This window comes from Elgaria multicarinata, chromosome 20, assembly GCF_023053635.1.
Source record: "Elgaria multicarinata webbii isolate HBS135686 ecotype San Diego chromosome 20, rElgMul1.1.pri, whole genome shotgun sequence".
NCBI lineage: Eukaryota > Metazoa > Chordata > Lepidosauria > Squamata > Anguidae > Elgaria > Elgaria multicarinata.
The window spans coordinates 8,401,237-8,428,711 of NC_086190.1; the positions used below are offsets into that span (position 1 = coordinate 8,401,237).

A 27,475-nucleotide genomic window follows, 5' to 3' on the forward strand; every position below is an offset into this window, starting at 1 on the left:
GGAACAGAGGAATTTTCATAGAAGTACTTAAAAAAACTAATTTCTGATTTCCATCCCCAGACTAAGTGATTATATTCAATTTGAACAAAATAGTGGAGGCAGTGTTTGTGTGCACCATTAGACATCCTTCCATTCTCTTGAAAACCAGACATCATAGTCCAGGGTAGTTTGATATCCACACATTGGACATAAGTTTTCCTGTGACAGTTCCTCAGGACCCAATCTCGGTTAACAGCAAACAATGGTCCTCCTAAGCATAATTATGATGACCCTTTGTTCAGAAGTAGTTTCTTTTGATTCGCCTGTAGCCTGAACATTCCATTCCTCCAGTTAAGCCGGTCTTCTGAAATGTAATGACTGCTGGCCAACATGATTACAGTTCCTCATCACCATCCCAACATACGAGAAGGGTGCAAGAAGCACAATACATTTTACACTGAAGAATGTACAGCTATCTGGGAACTGTGCAAGCATAAAATCTGACCGACTGCCCTTTCTCAGTTGACTTTCAAGCATTTCTAGACTTTGAAGTAGTAAAATACACCATATGGACAGTGCCCGGTGAAGACTCAAAAATAAGGGAGCAAGGGCAAGTACATCACGTAATCAGATAGGTCTACTCATTTAATAACAAGCCGCTGAGAGATTTTATTATATTCAGATGTATATAAATGCACCAAATAAATAAATAAATTCCATTTTTTTCAAGTCTTCAAACTTTCATTTTATATTTGCAGTTCCTTCTTCATGTGTTATCACTCACAGAATTCTTTTAAGATGTGTTATTTCAAAGATGTGTTACTGCTTTAAGGTGCATTCCTGTATTGAGCTGGGGGTTGGACTCGATGGCCTTATAGGCCCCTTCCAAATCTACTACTCTATGATTTATGAAATAACCTTTGAAAAGTGTTTTAAAGGTCTTCTTCAAGCTCAACGTGCAAGAGGCTTTCCATCAGCATTCCAAAAGGTCTGTGTTGTGTATTTTACGAGAACCCAAAGTTCTCTTTTGAGGAAAGGATGCCACATTTTGTCTCTTGAATCCAAACCGCAAGCAAAATTAAAGGGATATTTTCTTTTTCTAAGATGAAGAATTCTGGAATGTGCAAATAACAAAAAACAAAAACAAAAATTGACACTAGGAGGTTCCCTATAGTGCCTTGGTGGTAGTAAATGATAACATTTCCGTCAACTAATTTTTGAGCATGAAAAAAACTGTCCAAGGTTCTTCTAGTTAGCAGGGGAAAGTGGAGAGTTTTAAACTGGCTGTTGGAAGGAGATCCTGAACTCATCACAGCTGAAGGTAAGATTTCTGATTGGACAAGTGTTTATTTTAAAAGATATGCAGACTAAGGCATCACTCAGGGGAAATAACTTTTTCTCAGCCGGACTTGTGAAGATACTTTATGTTTAATACATCTGAAAAAATGCATATACAAAGAACTTAGACATGGAAAAAAGCATCAGTTCAACACTAACAAGTCTACAAGAATTAGAGTCTGGGAAAATTGAAAAGTATTAAGCCGGAGTATAATTCTGGTAAGATCCCTACTAACACTGGAGTCAGAGACCTAACACGATCTGTTACACTGAGCAACAACCTGGGAGGCTAGAGCTGCTGGCACATTTAGGATCCTTTTTCTACTGGTTCCCAAGGTGCCATATTGAACATCTTTCCCCCTCCATATTTTTTCCCTGATGAGGCATGACTCATTCCCCTTTTCTTCAAAGAGAACGCTGAACCGTTTTGTGGCACAGTCGGCTTATTACCTTCTGACCTCCATTACAACAGGCAAAGATCATGAGGATGTCTTCCAAATACATCACTCATTTTGCTGAACATCAAAGACATCTGCTTGCCAAGAGAGGACTGCTGGTTATTAAGCAAATCCAATGAACTGAGTTGAAATTAAATTATGCAGTTCTCTCCTTTCAATTAATGCCTAATGTTGTCAAGTTTGAAAATTACCTACAAAAAATTAGTAATTGGCAAAGTTGGGTTTTTGCAGGGGTGTGTGTTACACACAAAAAAGCTTTTGGCTGAATACATAAACAAAGGGCTCATTTACATGTTGTATCTTAAAAGGGCATGATAGAAATTTCTAACCTGCTTGGAGGAAAGAAAGGGAAATGATTCCAAGGCAACTTCAGAGGAGATGCAGATTAGAAAGATGCACTACATTCCTCTTCAAAGGAGCACCAGTTGGGGACATTTTCATTTCCAGAACCTGTTCCAAGGACTGAAACCTGCTCACCCCGAGACTGCAAGCTGGCCACAGAAGATTAAAGAATCCAAGTAGTACCAGCTAACGTGATGGGACAGGGCCTGAAGGCTAGAGCCTAACAATTAGTCTGTTACAGAAAAAAGTCACTGTAAGCATGCCTGAATTTTAAAAACAAAAATTTAAACAGTAAACAGAACCAAAAAACCCTAGAACTGATCAGTGTTTGTTGAAATACAACATTATTATTATTATAATTTTTTAAAAAAAATTAGTCTAACTGAAGGGCACTGGAGAAGAGCACTAACATTTGCATCTCACACAGGGAGCATATGGGAAGAGGGTGCACGGCATTTGTCATTATTGCAAAAACAAATTGGAAAATCTGAATCTTTAGTTTGATTTCAACATTGCTTTTAGTATGACATCAACACCAGCTTTGCAGAAGGGGACGTGAAGGGATGTTCATAGCAGCACACACCTGCGGCTCTTCTTCGGCTCCGGAGGCTCCAAGGCAGCCAATATCGCCTCGTCAAATACATTCTTTAGGCCTTTCTGAAAAGGGGCAAAGAGAAAGGGGCTGTCTCATTTTCTGGGTTATTAAAAGCAATCCGTGTTTTAAAAAAACCCACAAAGACAAATTCAAATCAAGTAGTGATGAGTAGGTTCCTGCAGTGAAGCAATAGTCCTTCCCTAGCGTACTAGACATTTAATTACTGAACTACGTTGACATATGTATAGGCTTTTTTTTTAAAAAAAAGCAGAACACCTGACATTTAAAACCATAAAGTAGTCTGTCCAAAAACACTTCCAGCAAGCTTGGGCATCAAGAGATAGAACACATGTACCAGTCTGTGTATCTATGTTTATATATAAATCAGTATGCTTGTGCTATTCTGATATATTTCATATGCAAGTAGCAATGCATATGCACCATGTTGAAAAAGAAAGAAGAAATGATTCAAGGAAAGGGAACAAGTGATACCCAGGTTAGATCAGCAAGCAAACAAGAATGAAGAATCCTTCAGCGCAATTCAGTTAGGCTCCTGTGACATACCATATTTTACTGAAGTAGCAAAGGAGGTCTCTGAAGCAGTGAATGGCAGTAGAGTCCAATAATGAGAAAATAAACGTGTAGGTACTATAGTGTATCAATGTTAAATTGAAGCAAATGAACGCAAACAGGAATAATGCTTCATCAGGCATTTATACAAACAACTAATTTTAATTTTTGAAATGTACTACAATTGTGTCTCTTTTCCTTCCTTCAGACAACTGAAGTCAAAAAGTATGAGGGTTTTTTTTAAAGGAAGCTTTACATTGTACATTTGCAAGCTTTGAGAATGAATAAAAATGTGTGCTACTATGTCACTGGAAACAGAAGTTGGGACATCTGTCAAGTAGTAGCAGGTACACCAAATTTCCTTCCCCACCCCCAGAGAACCAACAAATACTTCACTACAGCACAAACAGCCAAAGCAACAGAAAGCCCCACTGCACAGAGGAAAACCAGAGAATCCTTCACCATTTCAGCATCACTTGCAGGTCACCGTGTCATGTACAATCATCATGCAAATACAATTAACAGAGCCACAAGAGAGAGAAAGTGAACTGCACATTACTTCTCATTTGGATATTGAAAAATCTTACCAAATCTTCACTTATTCCACTCAAGTTTATTTTTAAATGAGACCCTTAGTCCCTTAATAACCTAACTCTTAAAGTTATTAAAGATCCAGCAACCCCCCCCCCAAACCCAAAAGGTTTAAGCAAGTCCAGTTCATGTTCCACAGCCATAACAAATTGTATAAGCAGTTTCCAGTTCAAAAGCTAATACAGAGTTTGCTCTAAGACATTAAGTAAAGACACAGCTTCTTTCAGTCAGGGTGGTTTTATTTGTTTTTCAACCAACTTTCTACAGCAGCACGGCAGAGGAAGCAGCAACAAGAAAGGAAAAAGAGGAAACTGTTTAGAATATACAGCATTTCCGTTTGGGTTGAGTTTCCGGAGGCTCGAGGGCAGCTAGGATAGCCTCATCAAACACATTCTTCAGACCTCTCTATAAGACAGAGGGGAGGAGAAAAAAATAGTAGCCAGGTTAGAGGATTAGAGAGAGAGAGAGAGAGAGAAAGAGAGAGAGAGAGAACAAGAGAGAGAGAGAAAGAGAGAGAGAAAAGCAGATACAACGAGCATTCAGGATAAAGGTGGTCAGCAAAGCAGATTTACTTTGTTACAAAGGAGATCTTTGAGGGGAAAAGGAAACAGGCACAGTAGAAAGTTAGCAAGAGTGCTACATGAATTGAGATCTTCACTTCTGTGAGTGAATATATATTGCATATCTTTCCAAACGGAGCTTCATAAGTTAAAACAGACTTGGGAAGTAGTTCCCCCTTTTGTGTTAGAAGTCTCAAAATTGCATGTGCTGCTCCAAATGACACACTACCCACTCAGGAAAACTTGTTCCCAACACTATAACAGCCAAGCAAACCACATGGCAGTTTCCTAACTGAAGCAAGACCCTGCCAGCTCAGCTGCAGCCCCTTCCAGTTCATATCATGATAGCACTGCCACTGGGCAGCAACTGCTGCTGTCAGTCAATAGGGGTAATTTCAGCAGTAGACCCTGTCCATAAATCATGGAGAAGACCACAGGCAAGATTCACTGCAGATGTAAGTTTTGGTATTTCACAACATGATGGCATCTCAGGAAAGGATGGATACTGCTAGAGCCAGGGTATAGCATGGCATGGCTTCAACTCTTCCCCACCACTCCAATTTCTCTAATTTACGAGCAGCAAATTAATCTCTCTCCACCTACAGGCCCCATTCACAGGCAAGACCACCATTTTGAATATGCAACCTCCAGGCGACCTGATTGGAGGCTGCTCCGTGATGTGCGAACCCAGACACTAAGAATTAAACCAGTGGTGTTCAACTGGTGGGTCGCAACCCAAAAGTGGGTCACAAGATCAGTCCAGATGGGTCTCAGCAAAGGTGTTGCTGCCATGTTGGGCATGGATAAAATTGCGAAAGTCGGTCCTATGTTGCAGGTTGGAAGTCTGAGGTGGGTCTCGGGTCTGGACCAGTTGAAATCAACTGGTTTAAACAACCCGAAGTTAACCTAACAATGAATTGTAGATTAGCTTTGGGTTGTTTAGCCCATGATTAATCCATAATGTCTAGCTTTGCACATCATAGAGCAGCCTGGTACATGTCTTGCCAACTGGAGAAACCTAATTCATGCAAGTTTAGCTGTGAAAAGAGATGATCTTTCCAAGTGTGCATGCACAATTGGAAGAACTGGCTATTGCGAAGTCTGTTCAGTAACTCACATCCAAGAAACCATATCCCCACTACTATTTTGACTATGTTCATAAGACAGCTCCCTGCTAATTTTCTGAGACTACAAACGAAGTTGGGGTAAACACCCTCCAACCACAAGCAAGAAAAAATAGTCACAAAAACTGTTTAAATAAATGTATATATCTTGTTCTCATTGGCAAGCGTGTTCCCGAGGAAGCAGTCCCTGGCAAAACAGGTTAATGTACTGGATTCCTGTTGCTACTGAATTTTTCACGCTGCAAAGTTGTTTTGTTATTGAATAATTGCACACTGTGAAACTGTTGTTATTGAATTGTCTCATGTTACAAAACTGTTTTTGTTATTGAATGATTACCAAACATTGTATAATTGGTTTCAATGTACTTTATTGTTAGCATTATTTACGCACATGCTACACGCCACTTATATGTATATATAGGTACTTACAGATTTGTGAAATAGAATTGAGGCAGTGTAACATAACTTGCCAGTGAGAACAAGATATATACATTTATACGACGAAGTTTGCGGTAGAGGATCATTTGTCGGTACCGATTGAGACTGTACTGTATCGACCGTCGGTATCGATCTATCTGGCGTCGGAGGAGGAATAGACGGCCGGGTAGGGTTTGGCACACTCTTTTTAAGAGAGTTTTTCTTTCTCTTTTTGTTTTGCTCCTCCGAGCTCGTGGCAGTATGTTTCGCCTTTTTAGCTTTCTTTTAGCTTTCTTTGTTAGCTTTTTAGCAATTGAAAGCGTAATGCCCCTTCCTGGCGTGGCCGGCAGCTTGGGTTGCTGAGGTTCAGCAAGCAATGGCGATTTTGGAGAGGTTTGGACAGATTCCATAGTACAAGATTTTGACGTCGAAGGCTTGTCTACTGCCTGTAATGCCTTACTCCAAAGTAGAGCTTTAAGTCTAGCTGACCTATGTCGCCGTGTTTGTTTAGAAAAAGCTTGACAAAAATGGCAGGTATCAACGACGTGGGCTTCACCTAAACACAAGAGGCAAAGAGAGTGCCCGTCGGACGAGGGGAGCTTACTCCCGCAATTCTTGCATTTTCTGAACGGCGCCTTGAGGGCCCTGCGCCCTTTCGGGCGGTCGCTTTTCGTGAAGAAAGAAAATAACAACTTGGGGAAAAATAACAGTAATAAGAATAAAGAAGAAATATGAGGATGATAGAAAGAGAAAAGAAGAAAAAATGCCTCTAACAATAGTTTTGTTTTACTTTCTACAGAGAATTTCCCAAACGATGTCACCACAATGGCGGTCGAAAGAGAACTGAGGTAATGGGCAGGAACCCCCTTTGCGCATGCGCACTCTCGGCGTGGGGGAGGGGTTCCCGCCAAAAACGCTTCAGCTATAGAAGTTTTTCCCGAGCGAGACTCCGCGCAGGCGCAGAGCCCACTGTTGTGTGATGCACAGAGATCACAAAGAAGAACTTGTGGTCCTCCATATGTTTTGGCGGGTTTCTACAACTCCCAGCATGGAGATCCATGCTGGGAGTTGTAGGCCAAAACATCTGGAGGGCCACAGGTTGCACACCCCTGGTGTAAAGTCATGTCAGAAGCCGCAATAGCTGCAGTCAAAAAATACAGGTCAGTGGAAAGTTAGTTATCCATAAGAGAACAATGAATGCAGTCCCTAAGGTTATCCTTTCAATCTCAAATTAAAGAATAAGATCATGGATAAAATCATGATCTTAATACTGATTTCCATGCTTTATATTTTGCACTCCAAAATGCCAATATTCCTCTCAAAAACACTGAAACAATGAAAGATCCCCTCCTTGAAAAATTATGCACAAAACTCCCATTTTTATTTCTAGTCAGAGTAACTGAAAGGTGGTTAAACCAAGACTTCAAGCAAGGATCTTCACAAAGAAATGTTTTATCTAACAATGGATGGGAGCACCTGGTGGTCACAGCTCAAAGCTATATTATCTATTATGACAATCAAGTGATAAAGTCAGTCAAAACCTAATGGCTGGTCACAGAATTATAAACAGAAATATTTCTAACCCTGTTCTTGTTAGCTTACATATCAGTTTATCTTAACTAATGGGGTTTGCTGTGCCCAAAGACAACTACTGTAAAAAAATTCATGAAAAACACCCCAATTTAAAATGTTTATTGGAGAAACTCATCCAATTCTAGTTACACTTATACGTGGGTCATGTAGAACACCTCTTGAGTTGGTCAAATGTGCCCAGCCAGATGGTTTAATTAGTTTGTGTATTTTGCATTAGAACTATTCATACTACCACCTAAGACCTCTATGGGATACCAAACCGTTTATTTATTTATTTATTACATTTCTATACCGCCCAATAGCCGGAGCTCTATGTGATATTGAGATACACCAGCCTTATTTGCTATTAGATTTCTGATTAACATATGAATGTAGCCTTTTAACAACAGAAATAACTCTCCTGGCAAGACTCTTGTTTGTTCTATTTGCTCAGCGATAATCCTGTTAGTTTCTACTAAGACAATAACTGCTGAATACTTGATAGCTTTCAGAATGTTATTTCTAGAGCCTTCAAAATCATCAGCAGTTTAACTCTTCCTATGAAAACAATTAGAGTTAATCCTTAGAGAAAAAACTCACCTATTTCCCACCGCTAAAGAAGGACTAGTAGTCCAGAACACCATAAATGAGAAACCTTACCTGCGTGAGTGCAGAGCACTCCACATATTTGACAGCCTTCAAGTCCCGTGCCAGCTTTTCAGCAGTCTCAGGAGTTATGGGCTTCTGCTTATTCTTGGCAAGTTTTTCAATTGTTGAGGGGTCATCTCTGAGATCAATCTGGGTCCCAACAAGCAAAAAGGGAGTCTTTGGACAATGATGAGTGATTTCAGGTACCCACTGAAAAGAAGACAGAATGTACTTGTCATAATGCAAAATTCATAACATTCAGTAGTACAAGATACTCTATAAAAAATCAAAAAGCTTGCTCACTTGTCACAACAGCCCACCATGAAGGTTAATTTACCTGCAGGAACTGTCACGTTGTGCCTGGCGCCCTTTGCATAGCACTCACAGGTGCCTGGCTTGCCATGGCTTGTTGAGTGAAATCAAGTGGCAGAGGCTGTTTGAGAGTCAGACAACCCTCTAATAACCCATGTCTTGTTTTAGGGTTATTTTAGAGTTGTCTAACCCTCAAATAACCCCTACCGCCTAGGTTCACACTACACAAGCCACAGCAAATTAGGCCGCCCATGGATGCACAGCATGACGCAAGAGCCCCTGCAGGTAAATTAACCAACGGTGGACTGTCATGTTGTGTGAACCAGATCAAAGGAACTGAATTTGGAGTCAGAACATACCCACCTTTTCTTTCACATTTTCAAATGAAGATGGTGAGACCACGGAGAAACAGACCAGAAACACATCTGTCTGTGGATAGCTGAGGGGCCGTAATCTGTCATAATCTTCCTGTCCTATAAAAAAAAAAAGGACGTGTAACATCAGTTGCCTGCTACATGTCTGTAATCATGTCATCTTTACTATGCAGCCTTAAGTAAATGGCAAAACATCTAACACCTGTGCTACATTAGCAGAGAGCTTTAAAGAAAAGTACACCACTGAAGAGAACCCCTGCCTCACCCCCAGTTATCTTCCTTCCTTTCATCTGCTGCTGTCCATCCAGGATATTGAGTCCCAACTGAAGACCAAGTCAAGGGCTGCCTTGACTATTTTACAGAGTGGTGGGATAAAAATCCTAGAATAAAATGCAGCCTAAATTTCAGATTATTTCAAGCTGTGATACCAATTCGACAAGTGACCAGAATCTGACTTGCTCTAACACCAGGCACATAAGCAACAGCAATTCTTTACTTCCTCCAGAGATAAAGGAGCCTCTTACTGTACAAATGATACTGTCATACAAGTTGCTAACCAACCTGTGACAAACAGTAACTGCTTCCTGCCAAACACAATATGGCAAACCACAGATTCACTAGAACCCTCCTTCAAGTCTGTTGATTTGTCATGGCAGCTTATTCACGTGCACTACCAGTACCCCACCAATCCTCAGCGTTCATCCCAGCAGTTTAAAGCAGGGATTGGTAACATTAATCATCCCATGCTTCATCTTTCAACCAAGAAATATTGTAAAGCATCATGAGGCTGCATATCCCCTTTGCCTAAATGCAAAAAAAGGTGAAAGTACATTGAGTGCAACCACTATAGAGCTCCTGGAATGGAAACAGATGTATGCACACTAAATACTTTGCTCTCGATAAGTTGGCATATGCTCTTTATAGTAAATGGTGAAGACATCACATACTGCATAGATTAGAATATCCAACAAGCTGTGAAATATGCTACTTTTATATACCTCATATGCCTCCAATATGATAAGCCTTTCCCATGTATACAAACAATTCATATCCACTCTTCTGCTCTTGCCGTTACACTGCCCTAGACTCTATCCTTTCTTTCTTACTTTCTTGTACTGTCTTGCCCTACATCCATTTATCCATTCCCCACAATGGAACTGCTTCCCATACTGGTTCCACCTCAAGTCCTAGCAGCATCCCTTCCAGGAGAATATAATATTAGTCTCATTCCTATATTATCAACCCATTTTACACAGTCTGAGCTCAAATAGTACCTAAGAAGAAGCAAAGGATGTAGGATAATTAGACACTGGCTTCCAACAATATTGGGGAAATATTGTTTTGGGTAACTGCAGTAATGTTCTGTATTTTTTGGTACACTTGACAGTTGGAGTTTGATTTAAAACTCAAAAGCCAATCAAATTATTACATAGGGTCGATCTGCATGTAAAGCTAAGCCACTATGGGTTAATTAACTCAAAGGTTGTTCTAGAGTTATTTAAGGGTTGTTTAACTCTTGCATAGCCAATAAGCCACTCTTCACGCCCACCACAACTCACATGTTAAAACTGGTGGCATTAAGTGTTAATTAACCCACAACTGCTTACCATTCCATGTAAATCAGCCTACCATGTCTTGGGAGTTTAGATAAGTATTATTATTATTATTATTATTATTATTATTACTATTTATATAGCACCATCAATGTACACGGTGCTGTACAGATTATACACAGTAAATAGCAAGACCCTGCCGCATAGGCTTACATTCTAATAAAGTTGTAGTAAACAATAAGGAGGGAAAGAGAATGCAAACAGGCACAGGGAAGTGTAAACAGGCACCGGGTGGGGTGAAGCTAACAGTATAGAGTCAGAACAAACTCAATATTTAAAAGCTATAGGGAAAAGAAAAGTTTTTAGCTGTGTTTTAAAAGCTGTGATTGAGTTGGTAGTTCTCAAGTGTTCTGGAAGAGCGTTCCAGGCATAAGGGGCAGCAGAAGAAAAAGGACGAAGCCGAGTAAGGGAAGTAGAGGTTCTTGGGCAGGCGAGAAGCATGGCATCAGAGGAGCGGAGAGCACGAGCGGGGGAATAGTGTGAGATGAGAGAGGAGAGATAGGCAGGAGCTAGATCGTGAAAAGCTTTGAAGGTCAACAGGAGAAGTTTATATTGGATTCTGGAGTGAATTGGTATCCCCAAGCCTATCACTTGCTTTCTCCAAGATTGAATTAACATAAAAAAAACTTACCTGCTGTATCAAACAGGCCTAGGGTATAAGGCTCTCCACCAATCATGACTGTTACAGCATAGTTATCGAACACCTGGGAGACAAGAAGCAAGAAACAATCTTCAGAGTCATAAAATCATCTTCCAAGCATGAACCATACAATGTGAACCTGTGTTCAGGAGCAAATCAGCTGGATGAGCTTATAAATCATTTCTGGATGGAGAGACATTCAAACCAGCACACCAGCCAGTGAAGGGAAACTTGTGAAAAGCAATGATCTCTTTCAAAGTTTATAGTTGCTATTGCCATTGAAACAACTTGCAAATAATGCTTTCTATACGCAAGTAAAGTTAAAGTGCCAACATAGTGAAAACAATCCAGGAATTATGGTCTTCAGAGGCCCTCTCACGGTTGACTCATGACCTTTGGAACTCACTTGCACAGACACTTGTCAGACACCACCTCTTATTTTTTTTATCATCAAACACCTTCTTGTATTTTTTCAATTATTGTAGGAGGTTTAGAGGCTTTGACTGAGTTTTAGAAGTTCTCTGGCTTTTTAGAAGTTCTTTTGTTGCTGTCTTCTGTTTAACTGCACTAACTTTTATTGATGCTATATTTGTTTTAACAACCTGTAAGCCAGTTTCGGAGGTTTTATTCCTAAAAAGTGGAAGTTAAACATTTAAAATAAATAGTTGCCAATTATGGATGACTTTGGTATCTCAGTTAAGAACAATGACTAAACACTGGTTGTTTGCTATTTTTTTAAAAAAGCTTTCTCTAAGGCAAAATAGGTTTTAAATAGATGAAGAAAAAAACTAACAGATCAGCTGAGAAAATTACCAGCTGCTTATGAATTTGCAGTTTCTTAAAATTCAATACATAAAATTGATAGAAACAGGCAAAATATTCCTAAAGCACAGAGATTAAACTTCACTTGCAGTACTACAGTTCCTGAAAGAACTCCAAAATGTCTGGCTGGCCTTGTTAAACAAGCAAAACTTTGTGAAACAAACAGAATGAACACGAACTCTTAATACAGGAAGGCTAATACAACTTCATAGTTGTAACTGAAACTTGGTGGGACGACTCCCATGTCTGGAATACTGCAGTGGAAGGGTATAAACTTGTTCCCCCAAAAAATAAACACCACCAGAAAACATAGAAAGGGAAGCGGAGTCACACAAAATGTTACAAATACTTATCCCCGCACAGAAATTCAGGAGAATGGGCCTGGTAACCCCATTGAAAGCATCAGGATTAAAATAAATGGGGCAAGAAATAAAAGGAACATGGTAGCTGAAGTTTTTTACCAACCAACCAACCAACCAACCAAGGAGAAGACAAGAATAAAACTTTTGAAAAGGACGTGTGATATAGTAGCAATGGGGGATATCAAGTTGAGAGACAAATACTATAAAATGTAGCCCCTCCAATAAATTCCTGATGTGTGTTGCTGATAACTTTCTCCTACAGAAAGTGGAGGAAGGAACTAGAGGATCGGCTATCCTTGACTTGATTCTGACTAATAGAGATGACTTAATGCATAAAGTGGCAGTTACTGGATTTCTATGGGAAAGTGATCATGTCATACTTGAGTTCTTGATTTTAAAGGAGGCAAAAGTTGAGTGTAGCTATACACGTACTCTAGATTTTAGGAAAGTCGATTTTAATAAACTCAGGACAATGGTAAGTAAGGTCCCATGGCAGGTGAACCTAATGAGAAAAGCAGTCCAAGATGGGTGGGAGTTTCTAAAAAAGGAAATTTTAAAGGTACAATTACAAACAAATGACCTGAAAACAAAAAAGGACACATATAGGAAGTGGAAGAAAAGACAGGCTACAAAGGAAAAGTACAGACAGGTAGCACAGAAATGCAGGAATGACATCAGGAAGGCTTAAAGCTGGGAATGAGCTGAGGTCAGCAAGGGATATTAAAACCAACAAAAAGCTTTCTTCAGATATATACATAGTAAAAGACAGAGGAAAGAGCTGGGTGTTTAACTACTCAATGAGGATGGCAAAATGATAACAGATGACAAAGAAAAAGCAGAAGTGCTCAATTCCTACTTTGGCTCAGTCTTCTCTCAAAAGAGGGCCTATGACCCTCATGGCAAATGTGAAGTACAAGGAGCAGAATTGCAGCTAGAGACTGCAACTAGAAATGGTCAAGGGACACTTAATTCCTTTGAACGAGTTCAAATCTCCAGGGCTTGATGAACTGCATCCAAGAGTAGTAAAGGAACTGGCAGAAGAACTTTCAAAACCACTATTATCTTTACAAAATCATGGAGGACATGAAGTGCCAGACAACTAGAGGGCTAATATTGTCCCTATCTTCAAAAAGAGCAAAAATGAAGAACAAAAATTGATGTCAGTTAGTCTGACATCAATCCCTGGGAAAATTTTGGAGCAGATTATAAAGAATTCAATCTGTAAACACCTTAAAAACAATGCTATGATTACTAGAAGCTAACTAGGATTTGTCAAGAATAAATCTTGTCAGACTAATCCGATTCCATTTTTTGATCGAGTAACCTCCCTTGTGAATTGTGGGAATGCTGTGGACATAATATATCTTTACTTCAACAAAGCTTTTAATGAAGTGCCCCATGATATTCTCATTAGCAAACTAGCTAAAAGTGGGCTATATGGAACAACTATTAGTTGTGGGCTAGATGGAAGAACAGATCCACAGTTGGTTACAGAATCAGACTCAAAGAATGTTTATCAATGGTACCTTCTCAAACTGAGTGGGGTACAGCAGAGCTCAGCCTTGGGCCCAGTGCTCTCTAACATTTTTATTAATGACTTGGATGAGGAAGTGCAGGGAATGGATATCAAAGTTGCAGACAACACAAATTTGTGTTCTGAGACATTTTCTAGAAAAATCTAATTTAGCATGTTTATTTTGCTTGTATTTAGCAAAAATAGCTAAAAACAACTATTCCACATTCATGTTTTGTCTCAATACAAAAACTGAATTGAAACTTTCTTCCAATTCAAAATTTTACAGAAAACCCGCATCAATAGTTGATGGGCCTCAGAAGACAAAACGGTGGAACTTCAACAGCAACAAGAAGCACAAGAGATTGAAGAGCAATAGCCAGCTGAAGCAGAAGTGGAGTATGCTGAGGTGAGGAAAGGAGCTCATGGAGAAGAACCTCTGAGGATGTCCTTAGGGTCCAGGCAGGTACATATGGGAGGAGGCGTTCCTTCAGATAGCCTGGCCCCAAGACGTTTAGGGCTTTAAATGTTAATACCAGCACTTTGAATCAGGGTTCAACCTGGACAGGCAGCCAATGAAACTGGAAGAGGACTGGTGTGATGTGGTCTCGTTGGCCAGTCCCTGTTAGTAAATGTGCTGCCCTGTTTTGTACCAGTTGAAGTTTCCGGACTGTTTTCAAAGGCAGCCCCACATATTAGCTCAATTATAAAGTTTAACTCAACATCCATATTTACTTATATTCCTGAACACTAGCTGTAACTGGAGGCAGTCACTAGTTTTGCTTTTTTTTTGTTCCAGAGAATTGGGACCCGTATCAAAAGGGTTTACAGCTTGTCAAGTGTATGCTTCTCCCACAGCTGCCTCTGATAAACTGGTGTTACCGGTTTTTGTATTGTTTGGAGGTAATATTGGCTGTATGGAGAGAAGGCTGTTTCTAAATCCAGATACCTGTCATAATATTGATAGTTTCTAGCAAAAACTAAGATATGTTCTGGGCACCGTAGCTTGCTGCTCCATCTCCAATGCTGCGTACATTTGTATTTATTGTCTGAACAAAACTAAGACAAGTATACTTTTAAATTTCATAAATAGTAGTTATGAAGTATTACAGATTAGTGTGATATATTACACATCATGCATTTTGTTCTTCAACAGTAAAGTTTAGATTTGATATGAAAATGGGTATTGAACTCATTTCAAATTTTCAACGAAACAGATTCTCTAACACTTAAAGTTTCCAGAAATTTTACATCTTTAAAGTATTTGAATGGCAACAGCGCAGAGCAAACTGGACTTCCCACCTATACCAACAGAGAAAAAATGGTCCCAGAAAGGGGCTTACAGACTGCTCTTCCTGCAAGCTGTTCTCCCAAACAGTTATTATAGATACACAAGGACGGTAGAATATACAGAACATATTGCCTACCTAACGTCATAATTGTGTATACCAGTATGTCTAATTAAAAGGGTCATTTCTCATATTAAGCAGTAAAAATAGGAATTTCACAGTTTACTCACCGTTGGTACATATTCAGATGGGAATTTGTTAGTTGTATAAGAAATGAGAAGACATGTTTTACCAACAGCACCATCTCCCACAACTACACACTTAATTGTCTGCATAGTTCAAGTCTGCTAGTTATCAGGTCCAAGATTAAACTAGAAAAGAAGAAAAAAAGAGCAAGTCATATTTCTGTTTGAACAGTGAAAATTACATTTCACTCTATTTTCCCAAGTTGTGTACAAGCACCCCAAGAACTTTCTCCAAATAGAACTATGACAGTTGAAGAAGTTAACCTCTAAACCAAGGTCAAAGAAACCAGAGGTTTTCAAAAGAAATTGTTTCCTTCTCACATCCCCCAATTGAATAAAGATTTCCAAGTCATGTTTTAGCTTTGTTTCCTCATCACTTGGAGATCAAGGAAAGTTTCTTGTGAACACAAGGGAACCCCTTGGTGGAGGAAGCATTACTCAAAAGGTACTAATATATGATTAGCAAGTATTCATTCATTAATGCCTCATGTTTAGACAAGGTTTTGGAACAGGAAGAATGAATAGTATTTACATAGGCAACTTTATTTTATACAGCTTTGTCTTTAAAGCAGTGATAAACCTCTACCCACATCAGAAGTGTTTATCTAATCAGAAATTCAAAGTTCATTACAAGCCCTAAACTTTTTATTCTTGCTGAGCTTGTTACCTTAAACCTATATACCCTTGTACCAAGGCTAGAGTCTGACTTCTAACCACAAGCCTTTCCCTTCCTGTTCTGCAAGTAGGCACTCAGAATTAACAATCACGTCCCAGCTAAGAAAATGAAAAAAATAAGCTACTGAGGATACAAATTAAGATTTTTAAAACCTGAAACAATTTCTACATTGTAACAAAGAACATGCCTTTCACAACAGCTCTTTTTGCTTGCGGGAGAACTGAAATCCAAGACCAATTAAATGCCACATTTAAAATTAAGCCCCAAATAGGGACCCATCAAGCATTCAATTCCAGTCTATATTGCTATTAGTCAGCTCCTAGTTATGAAGGAAGACAAACCAGATCCAAATCTTCATTACAAACACTCTGCATCGCCCTCCCTTAAGAAACCATTAGTTTCTTACAGTTGCATGCTTCCTTTATCTTAATGCATTGTTCTTACTTTTGTGAGCACAGATATACACTGACTGATGATGTCACAGCTCCCTACTACTACGGGGGGGGGGGGGGGGTTGTTCTCCTGTGAGTCACTGAACTTTGTCTTGCTCCTTTACACTCTGTTTTCTAAAATCTTTTGCAGAGACACTTAATAAGGAAGTAGTGCTAGGAAAGTATTATGGGCTACTGCAGGATAAGGTGAGATGGCAGTCACCTAATTTGCCTTTTAGCAGTCAACCAGTAATAAATAAGCTTTGCTAACGCTTGTTACCACCCTCTCATCAAAGTATATGTTGCTAGATTGAGTCCTTCCGCAGTAATTCCACTATGGCAGCACAACTACACTGGCCCTTCTGATGCAGCCCCATCTCCTTGAGCCCTCCACTGCATGATGTAGTATCAGTAGAATTTTGACTTCCCTTCCTTCACAACAGTCACATTTCACCTAATTTGTAAAGTCTTTCTGCAAGAGTTGAAAATGAGTACTTCAGCAACCTTGCACCGAGGGAAGTTTATTAGTTCCTCCAACCTTAGCTGTACTATCCCCCACACCATCAGAGCAAACAAAAATGAGCATCCATTAATGCTTTCCAAAGTGGTTTAATTCAAATAATGATTTAAAGCAAGCAAGGCCAATTTAAATCAGGTTTCCTATTTTAAGTATATACTAATATACTGCTATAATCAAATATATTTAAAGCATTTTACAGCCTTTATACTATCCAGGAAGATAATAGAGAAGCTTTACTAATGCAGCTCACAAGGCTTTTGCATAGCAGCCAAGGATCTTCAAATGCATTTGCTTGAAACCAGAAAGTACATTGTTTTCACTGGCAAAAGCGTAAAAAAGAGGTCATTTTAAGCCAAGATGGATTAATAAGCTACTCACCGCTTATTTTGAAAATAAGCTACTTTCACCCCCCACATGATCAGACAAGTAGGTACTGTGCATACCTTACTAAGCTACTGTGCGTAATCAGGAGTGCTCCCACCATGCCGTCCTGCTATAGTCTTCCCGCCCCAGCAGTGGTGCTGTTTCACCCATTGACAACACTGCAGCAGCCTGTTTTAACATTCCACAATATTGCAAAGGCGGTGAGAGGTTAATTCAGCGCTTCCAGCATCACAAAGGGGTGGTATGCAGGACCGTGACCAAACTTCAGACACAACCTCAAAACCTTGCGCAACTCTGCACAAAGGAGCAAAACACCCCCATGTGTATCAAAGGAGAGATGGCGCAGATAAATCCTTGGAAGTTTGCAGGATTAGGACCAAACTTCATACACAGCCTACCCACCGTCAAAACGCTGCGCAACTACACACAAAGGAGTGAAAACGCCAGGTGCACCAAAAAGAGGGTGGCACAAATAAACCCTTGGAAATTTGCAGAATTCAAACCAAACTTCATACTCAGCCTCCTCTAGCAGGGATGCACATGAGGCTCATGGCTCTCTGACAAAGCCATGCAAGCAAACGCACCTTTCACCAAAATGGGGGTGGCAGCTAAATCTCCAGGAAAGTTTGCAGGAGTGGGACAAAAGTTCATCCACAGTATTCCCTGGCATGGATGCACACAAGTCAAAAATGACAACCCTGCACAGCTGCCACCACCCAACCAAGAAGGTATTTGACACTTGGGGAGGTTGCAGAGCACACCACCAGGGGAAGGGCTATAATGGGTGGCAATCTACATGCGCAGTCAGTTGCTAGGCAGATCATGGAAACAGATCTGCTGGCTGGAGGAGAGCATTATTATTATTATTATTATTATTATTATTTATTTATTTATTTATTTATTTATTTATATAGCACCATCAATGTACATGGTGCTGTACAGAGTAAAACAGTAAAATAGCAAAACCCTGCCGCATAGGCTTACATTCTAATAAAATCATAATAAAACAATAAGAAGGGGAAGGGGAAGAGAATGCACCAAACAGGCACAGGGTAGAGTAAAATTAACAGTAAAAAGTCAGATCAAAAGCAACCAAAAATAACCCATGCTGACTGCCACATCATGGTAACGCATGATGGGTTAAATAACCCACTCTGCAAACCATGGGTTATCAGAGTAGGCAAATAAGCCGTTGTAGGTTTTTTTAAAAAACCTGACAGATACAATAATCCATGAGTTAAACAAGGCATCATGGCTTATTTAACCTATCATGGGTTATCGTGATGTCCGAACCCAATCGGAGACTCTGTCCTTCTTCTGTGCCTGGAGAAATGAGAGACCTCTCTGTGATCACACTGATGACTTCAGAAACACAGATGAATGGCAGCGGCTCTCCCCGATGTTTCACTAAGCCTCAGAGACACTAACAATGTGAGGCTTCTTGCTATTTTGTGTGTCTGAGGCTTAACACAACTGGATGAGTTCCCATTTCTCTCCTCAGCTGTGTGGGGGCACAGGGGCTCTCCAACATACAGCTGTGCCAGTTCTTGAACTCAGCATAATCTCAGAAGACTCTGTTTCCTCTCTCTGGAAGGTTGGGCATAGAGTCAGGGCATGAATGAATTTTAACTGGCTACCAAGGTGAGCTAACATTTGTTATTCTCTGAAGGCAGCAGTATCCTATTTAGGAAAAAAGAGAACAACAAATTAGCGGAGTTCAGTTTGCGCCATTTGCTATGTGTTAAACCACTAAGCAAAACAATTTACTTAAAAAACATTTCGGAATATTGGTCCGCATTGTGGGTTGTTATGTGAAAATCCAGAACTATGGTATAGCTATGAGTTGTTAACCATGAACAACCCACAAAGAGAACCCATGGTTTGTTGTTGGGTTGCGAACCATGAAAACTATGGGTTGTCATTGCTAGAGATGCAAAATTTCTGGAAATGTTTAGGCCAGGAAAAAAAACATGTGTGTTTTTCCAGGAGAGGGGTTCAGGAAAATTGAAAAATAAGCAATATTTACTTTTTAGGGCTCATTACAAATCTAAAGTCATTTTGTTTCTTCCCCAACCTGGTGCCTCCAAATATTTTGGACTTTGGCTCCCATCAACCTGAGGCAGCACGTCCAATGGTTAGGAATGCTGGGCACTGTAGTCCAAAATATCCACAGGTCACCAGGTTGGGAAGGGCTGCTTTAGGCATAGAAAGCAGCCTTTCCTTTCCTAAAGTTATTTTACGTATAACTTAGTTTGCTCACAAAATTGTCATTATATTTTAAAACTTTTAAATGTAAACTCAATTGGTAAACTTGCAAATAGTTTCTGAAAATATTAGAACTACATCATCAGAAACACAGGACTTTATAGAACAAAAGCGAAACTGCAAGATTGCATATTTGCTGTCAAGAATGTGACTCTATTCACAAGTTTGGAAACTGAGGATAAACATCTATCAGTGAAATATACTTTAGATCAATAATTTTAATAATGAAAGAAATAACTATGCTGGGAATCTTACAAGAGGGGATTAAAAAAACCATTTTTTCTTCATGGCTTCATTATTTCCAGACATTTTACATCTCTTGACTTTCTATAAAGTGTTCTAATTACATATTTTTTAGAAATCATTTTTTGGGGAGTAAATGCTGTGTAACAATATATAAATACTTTGTCTTAAATTCTAAAAGAAAATACTTTTACATAATCCAAAATTGTTCTATTTCTCTAATTTTTCAAAAATAATATCAGACCTCGGAAAAACCTGTTTTCCTAACTTTTCTCGTTGCCCCTCCCCAGGCCTTCACATCTCTTCACAGACGAACCCAGAATTGTAGGTTTTCACCAAACTACAGAGGCAAAGGACAAAAGTGGTAAAAAGAAAAAGAAAAAAACACCAAAAACGAATAGCCTTCTTTAAACGCCAGAACTGCAGTGCCACAAACACAGTTGGGATTCAGAGAGGGAGAGGAGGGAGGAGGGAATAAATAACACCAGGACTGAGAAAACAAAATATGGTTTGTTCAATCATCTGCCAGTCAAACCCTGGTAGGGTAAGAAACCATGGTTTAAATAAACCATGGGGTTAGCACTACTTGCAAACCAGGCAAGGGTCAACATGCTTGCTGAAGTCAGAGAGATAGAGGGCATAATACAGGAAAATGAGCTCACCCAAGTAAGTTCAGCAGATGATCAGTGAGAAACAAGATGGCATGTCCTGGAACCAGGGTTTAGACACCAGTGATGGATTGCCAGTCCCCTGAACCCAGTATCAAGTTCACACTAACAGATGTTTTATTTAACCGATGGTTTGTTGCCCTACTCAGGGTATCTGTGGCAGATGATTAAACAACCCCTGGTTTGTGCTTTCAAACCCTGAGTTGTTTGTTTCCCTCCTCCTTCGCCGGCTCCCTCCCTGTATCCCACATGCCTTTGTGGCACTGTTTTATTGGCACGTAGAACAGCTCAATTTTTTTATCATCCTTGCCCAGCACCTCTGTAGACTTTCGAAACAACCCATGCACAAGCCACAGTTCTAGGTTAACACATAAACCATGTTTTAAATAACCCAGAGTTCATAAACCAACAGGAAATCATGGGTTCTCTTTCATGGTTTGTTAGCACTGCTTGGTTCTCACAACGCAACAACCCAGAGTTCAACAATCCAGACCATGGGTTAGCATTATGTGCAAACCCAGCCTTTGACATGGTTCACATGTTATGGCGGCAATAATTGTTGTAAACCACCCAGAGAGCTTAGGCTGTGGGGCGGTATATAAATGTAATAAATAAATAAAAATATAATACCTGGGTTGTTTAACCCAGGAATTGTGGGGATCAGCAAATCACATGCTCATGCTCGTTTCTGCTTTCAACTAACAACCCAGAAAGCCCCCATGTCCATGCTTTGTTATTGGGTTAACCCAAAGTTCCAAGTTCACACATCATGAAACTCAGGAATTAATCCTGGGTTAATTGAAAGCAGAAGCAATGAGTATGCAGATTGTTAACCACAAACAACCCAGAGTTGTTGTTTGTGGTTAACACACAACAACAAACACAACAATTCTCTTCCTCAGTTGTTCATCTCTAAAAACCCAGTTAAATCACAGAGTAGAGGTTCACATGTAATGACAACCCACAATTCAGTAGCAATCCACAGTTCAACAACCACCATAGTCTGGGTTGTTATGTGTGAACCAGGCCACTGAGGCTCTAAAAAAAAAAAATGTGTTGCACTTTTCCCAGACTTGGCACCTTGCTCCTGGTTAAGTCCACTCCTGGTTATCCAAACTTTTCTTCATTTCGGCAGCTTCATTTTGATGGGAAAAGGTATTGCTATTGTTCCATTATTCCTACTGAGAGTTGGAAATGCTTGCTTATCGGCTATTGGGCGGTATAAAAATGTAATAAATAAAATAAATAAAAATAAAATATTATCTACTGCAAATCACCCAGCAATCTAACACTACCTACCTTCTGCCAAGAGAAGAATTTCCCAGTATGCAATTTTTCTAACACTATAATCTGTCATCATAAATGCACACAAGATACCTAGGTTAACTTCCCTGGCCACATACGTTAGGGGGCTTGATTTATGGTTGACAGGCAGTACATACTTTCAAGGTCAAACTAAGTGCTTCGCTTCTTAGTCAAGAAGGACGATTACATACAGTGACCCACTATAATTGTAAACTTCCCAGAGAGCTTAGGCTGTTGGGAAGTATACATATGTAATAAAAAATATAGAAAGACAGATCGTGAACAAGCATATCACCACTTTCTCCTTAATTACTGTGAAGGAAACTACCCAAGGTGCTTTTGATACCAAAGGAATATTACGGGATTTAATCTATGTTAGATGCCATACAACATATATAATAAGTAGTATCTAATGCTTTACAAGCCGAATACCAGGTGTCAGAAAGAGCAAATCAAACAATTTCTGCAGAGGACCAGCATATTGACTTATCCCCAGATTTATTTCTGTGATTGTTCCCCAGACCAGTTCCTTTGAAAGAATAGACTACTGGTGCTATCTAGATATGTATATAGCCAGAACTATGCCCCTTAAATACATGTTGTATTGAAATAATGTCAATACAGATGCCATTTTGGGGGGGAAGAAATTGTTTTTTTAAAATTGGGGAGGCACTGGGGGGGGCACATGCGGGTTACATTTTACCCACCATAGATGTATACAAATGTATAGATGGGTGTGATGCAAGAGAAATGGTACTCTGGGCATGAAGACACACATTTCTAGAGATGTGAAGGCCCAGAAAAAGAATGGAAACATTTGAAAATATCCATTTATCTCTGAAATTACAACTCCTAGCCAGTATAACCAATGATGACGGTTGGAAGATGTAGGCCAAAGCAGCTGGAGAGCCACAAGTTGGCCATTCCTGCTCTAAAGCAAGTAAAGCATTAATAAAGCTGTATCAGCTGTAAATAGAATAGTGGACTGACTCAGTATATCAAGACAAGTTCATATGCAAATTCTTTGCAATGCCCAAGACTTTTAGTGTAAGTTATACATTCCATGGCATCCAATATGATTTTTGGATTCTTAACTTTTTTTAAAAAAAGGAAACAGATATTTACATAAAGATATTGATTTAAGAGGCATGTTATATACCTTAATTCACTCTACTTACTATTGTCATATGATACCATGCTGTCAGTACAGTACACCAGCTCTCTACATAAATTATACGAATTCTTAAAATGTATAAACATACCTTTATAGCATTTAAGATATTTTACATACACTATCTCAGCAATAATCAAAATGGGCATTCAATAAGCAATATTGTGAATGGGGTGGAGGACTGAAGCCCCTTTGAGTTTGCGGCCGAGATAAAATTCAAATTATGCGTTCCCTGATCTGTAGCATAGTCTCTTAGCCCTTAAACTCCATCAGCCCTGTAAGGTGGGCCAATATTACTATTCCCATATTGCAGATAGAGAAATATTTAGCGTTTCATCTTCAAAGTACTTCACTTACATTAACTTGTTGCAATTTTAGCAGATCAGGATAATCCTAATACTCTACAATACTAAGCCCAAGTATGTGTAAGTGAAATAATCACTCCTCCCCCACTCCCGGTTGTCTCCCTTGTGTCCCATCAGGGCAGTCACCTGTCTCCTCATTCTTTGTTAACAAACACATACATGGATAGCTAATAATACTAATTCTGACTGGGGGGATGTCTCAAAGAGAGAGGCTAAATGCCACCTAGTAAGTTCATGACCAAGGTGCAATTTGAACTAGGGATGTTCCAATTAGCTTCTGCACTAGGTTTGAATTACAATTCCCATACTACAGATGTGGTGGGGGGGGAGGGGAAGAGAGAATACCATCTAAAATATTTTAGGTACTCAGATATTCCATCACACACATACAGTATAATACTAACCCTACAAAGTAGGCAAGCAGTAGTACCCCCACATTTCACTGATGGGGGAGGTCAAAAGTTGGAGTAGCCTCATGTAAGGCCTCCTAAGGAGTTCCTGGCAGCAGGAATACATGAGGCAAGAACAGATCCGGCCTCTCTGCTGCTCCACCAGCTCCCACAAAAAACAAACCTCAAGTTAGAGGATGTCCCTTAAGGTAGGCCAGTATTATTGTTGCTGTTATAGTGCAAGTAGGGTGATAAACAACAACTGAGTTGGGTCCAGACTAAATTAGTTGCACCTAAGCCCCATTCTAAGTCATTATTATTATTATTATTATTTATTTATATAGCACCATCAATGTACATGGTGCTGTACAGAGTAAAACAGTAAATAGCAAGACCCTGCCGCATAGGCTTACATTCTAATAAAATCATAATAAAACAGTAAGGAGGGGAAGAGAATGCAAACAGGCACAGGGTAGGGTAAACAGGCACTGGGTAGGGTAAAACTAACAGTATAAAGTCAGAACAAAATCAAGATTTAAAAGCTTTAGGAAAAAGAAAAGTTTTTAGCTGAGCTTTAAAAGCTGCGGTTGAAAACTTTTCTTTTTCCTAAAGCTTTTAAATCTTGATTTTGTTCTGACTTTATACTGTTAGTTTTACCCTACCCAGTGCCTGTTTACCCTACCCTATCAAAGTGTCTCACGGACTTCCATGCAACTACTTTTGTATGGAGCCAACCCTTTGCTTTTGGAGCAGGGGTGAGCAACATATGGCCCTCCAGATGTTTTGACTACAACTCCCATCAGCCCTAGCAGGTTAGCCAACAGGAAGAGCTGATGCAAGTTGTAAGCCAAAACATCTGGAGGGCCACCCCTGCGCAGTCGCAGACATTTAAAGCTGTTGCAATACTAATTAAGAGGCCAGAATTATTACCGCCATCCTCTACTGTAGCTAAGCCTAAGTATGCGTAACTGAAATAATTGCATGTTTTATCCTGAGCTCCATTTCCATCTACGAGTCATCTTTCTCAAGTCTGTTTCTAGATTGCAAGTCTCTCCAGCAGGGACCTGTTCACAGAAGTCCTCTCCCCGGCTTCACTTTCCTTCACGTCTATTTTCCAGATTAGAAACCCCTCTCATCCAATGTAAACTCCTTAGGGTCCAGGACGTGTCCGTGCTAGCCCCCCCCCCCCATTTCACTCTAAACCTCTCCAAATGAGTCCGTGGGAACCTCATCTCTTCCTCCCCTCCTGCTGTCTCGCTCACATATTTTCTATATTGCAAACACCATTCGGCGAAGGAACTGCCTTCTCGCACTCTGTAAACCCTAGGATGGAGGAGAGTGAGGGACGGCCCAGTCCATGGGAAAAACCCCTTTTCTCTTCATGTTTCCTATAGCTTTTAAATATTGAGTTTGTTCTGACTCTATACTGTTTAGCTTCACCCTACCCAGTGCCTGTTTACACTTCCCTGTGCCTGTTTGCATTCTCTTTCCCTCCTTATTGTTTACTACAACTTTATTAGATTGTAAGCCTATGCGGCAGGGTCTTGCTATTTACTGTTTTACTCTGTACAGCACCATGTACATTGATGGTGCTATATATATAAATAAATAAATAATAATAATAATAATAATGATGATGATGTAAGCCCCATGGGGGCAGGGACCTGTCCCCAGAAACCCACTTCTTCCCGCCGTCTTCCGGGGAGGGGGGGAGCAACGCAAGGCCCAGTCCATGGGAAAAAACCCTTTTCTCTTCATGTTTCCTATAGCTTTTAAATACTGAGTTTGTTCTGACCCTATACTGTTAGCTTCACCCTACCTGTTTACACTTCCCTGTACCTGTTTGCATTCTCTTTCCCTCCTTATTGTTTACTACAACTTTATTAGATTGTAAGCCTATGCGGCAGGGTCTTGCTATTTACTGTGTAATCTGTACAGCACCATGTACATTGATGGTGCTATATATATATATATATATAAATAATAATAATAATAATAATAATAATAATAATAATGTAAGCCCGATGGGGGCAGGGACCTGTCCCCGGAAACCCCCCACTTCTTCCCACCCTCTTCCGGGGAGGGGGGGGAGCAATGCAAGGCCCAGTCCATGGGAAAACTTCCTTTTCTCTTCATGTTTCTACACTGTAAGCCCCATGGGGGCAGGGACCTGTCCCCGGAAACCCCCCACTTCTTCCTGCCCTCTTCCGGGGAGGGGGGGAGCAATGCAAGGCCCTGTTCATGGGAAAAACCCCTTTTCTCTTCATGTTTCTACACTGTAAGCCCCATGGGGGCAGGGACCTGTCCCCGGAAACCCCCCACTTCTTCCCACCGTCTTCCGGGGAGAGGGGGGTGGGGAGCAATGCAAGGCCCTGTTCATGGGAGTATCCCCTCCCTTCCTCTTCCTTCCCCCTACTCTGCACCAAGAAGCGGTAGGCAAGAGCTGGAGCGCGAGGGCCCGTCAACGCCCAGCGGGGAGGAAGAGGACGGCGGCTGAGAGGAGAGGAGCGGAGGCGGATGGAGCCTCGACGCCGGGGGGGGGGGGGGAGAGAAGGAAGGAGGGTATGTAGAGGGGGGGAGGGGGGCGCGGCGGTGGGGAAGCCGGTGACTGGCGCGGAAACGCGGTCGGGTGCCCGCCTTAGGAGGCAGGGGCAGGGGGGGACGTTCTTGGACCTTTCCTCACCACACCCCCCAAGCCGACTCCAGGGAAGCGACGGGTGTTGGGCTGGTGGACCCCCCCCCACGTCCGCCCCTTTCTTCCTCCTCCTTCCGCGAGAACACCGCCCCTCCCCCACCTCCCTCAGGAAACCGTTTTCCTCCCCGCCCCCAATGAGGCGAATGAAGCGCCGCCCCGCCGTGTAAGAGCGAGGGGGGGGGGGAGAAAGAGAAAGAACGGCCTTCGACAAGGAGCCCCCCTCTCACTCACCCACCCCCCGTACACACGCACCCCCACCCCACCCCACCCCCGAAGCGGCCTGCTCTCCCCACCCGGGCCAGGGCCAGGGCCAGGCCCAGCCGCCTTCGCCTCAGCAGCCTCTCACCTCCTCACAGGGCTCCTCCGCCGGGCGTTGGCAGCTCGCTGCGGGGTCTCCTCGCCTGGGCAGCAAGGGCAGGCGATCGTGCGCGCTTACGTCATCGCGTTCCCTGCAAAGGCGGGGCCTAAAGGGAAAGGGGAGGAGGGAGAAGCGCAGCTTTTTTTTTTTGAGCGAGGGAGGAGCGGCGGGATAAAGGAACAGCCGCATTGGGCTGCTGGCGACGGTCTCTTCTCCTCCCCCCCCCCCGTCGCTTTATTTTCCCATCCTCCTTTGCAAATCCGGGAGAGTTTATTTTAGGGCAGCGGTTATCAACCTGTGGGTCGGGACCCCTTTGGGGGGTCGAATGACCCTTTCACAGGGGTCGCCTAAAACCATCGGAAAACACATATTTCTGATGGTCTTAGGAAACTGTATTGACTGAACTATGTCATGTATCATCTTTTGTATTATTAAAGCTATTGTTACGTATTATTTTCATTATTAGCAAACCATCCCACGACAATGGATCGTGTAGAGAAGAACGAAAATAATTTTATGGTTGGGGGTCACCACAACATGAGGAACTGTATTAAAGGGTCGCGGCATTAGGAAGGTTGAGAACCACTGTTTTAGGGTGACCCTATGAAAAGGAGGACCGGGCGCCTGTATCTTTAACAGTT

At 41.0% G+C, this 27,475-nt stretch overlaps 1 protein-coding gene across 3 annotated transcripts in view; it reads right to left on the reverse strand.

Annotated features, from left to right (window-relative positions):
- Positions 1–1,388: 1,388 nt before the first annotated feature.
- Positions 1,389–27,475, reverse strand: part of CDC42 (cell division cycle 42) — a 130,412-nt gene continuing 104,325 nt past the window's right edge. The window contains exons 1-6 of one of the 3 annotated variants that reach the window (XM_063145328.1): positions 26,823–26,910; positions 15,350–15,490; positions 11,125–11,197; positions 8,870–8,979; positions 8,207–8,404; positions 1,389–2,774 (exon numbers count right to left, since the gene is read on the reverse strand). In XM_063145328.1, coding sequence (XP_063001398.1) covers positions 2,685–2,774; positions 8,207–8,404; positions 8,870–8,979; positions 11,125–11,197; positions 15,350–15,454 — 576 coding nt within the window. In that variant the 5' untranslated portion in view covers positions 15,455–15,490; positions 26,823–26,910 and the 3' untranslated portion in view covers positions 1,389–2,684. Of the gene's footprint in view, positions 2,775–3,424; positions 4,279–8,206; positions 8,405–8,869; positions 8,980–11,124; positions 11,198–15,349; positions 15,491–26,822; positions 26,912–27,475 lie in introns of those variants that run through there. The other 2 variants (XM_063145329.1, XM_063145330.1) reach the window with 2 other exon arrangements.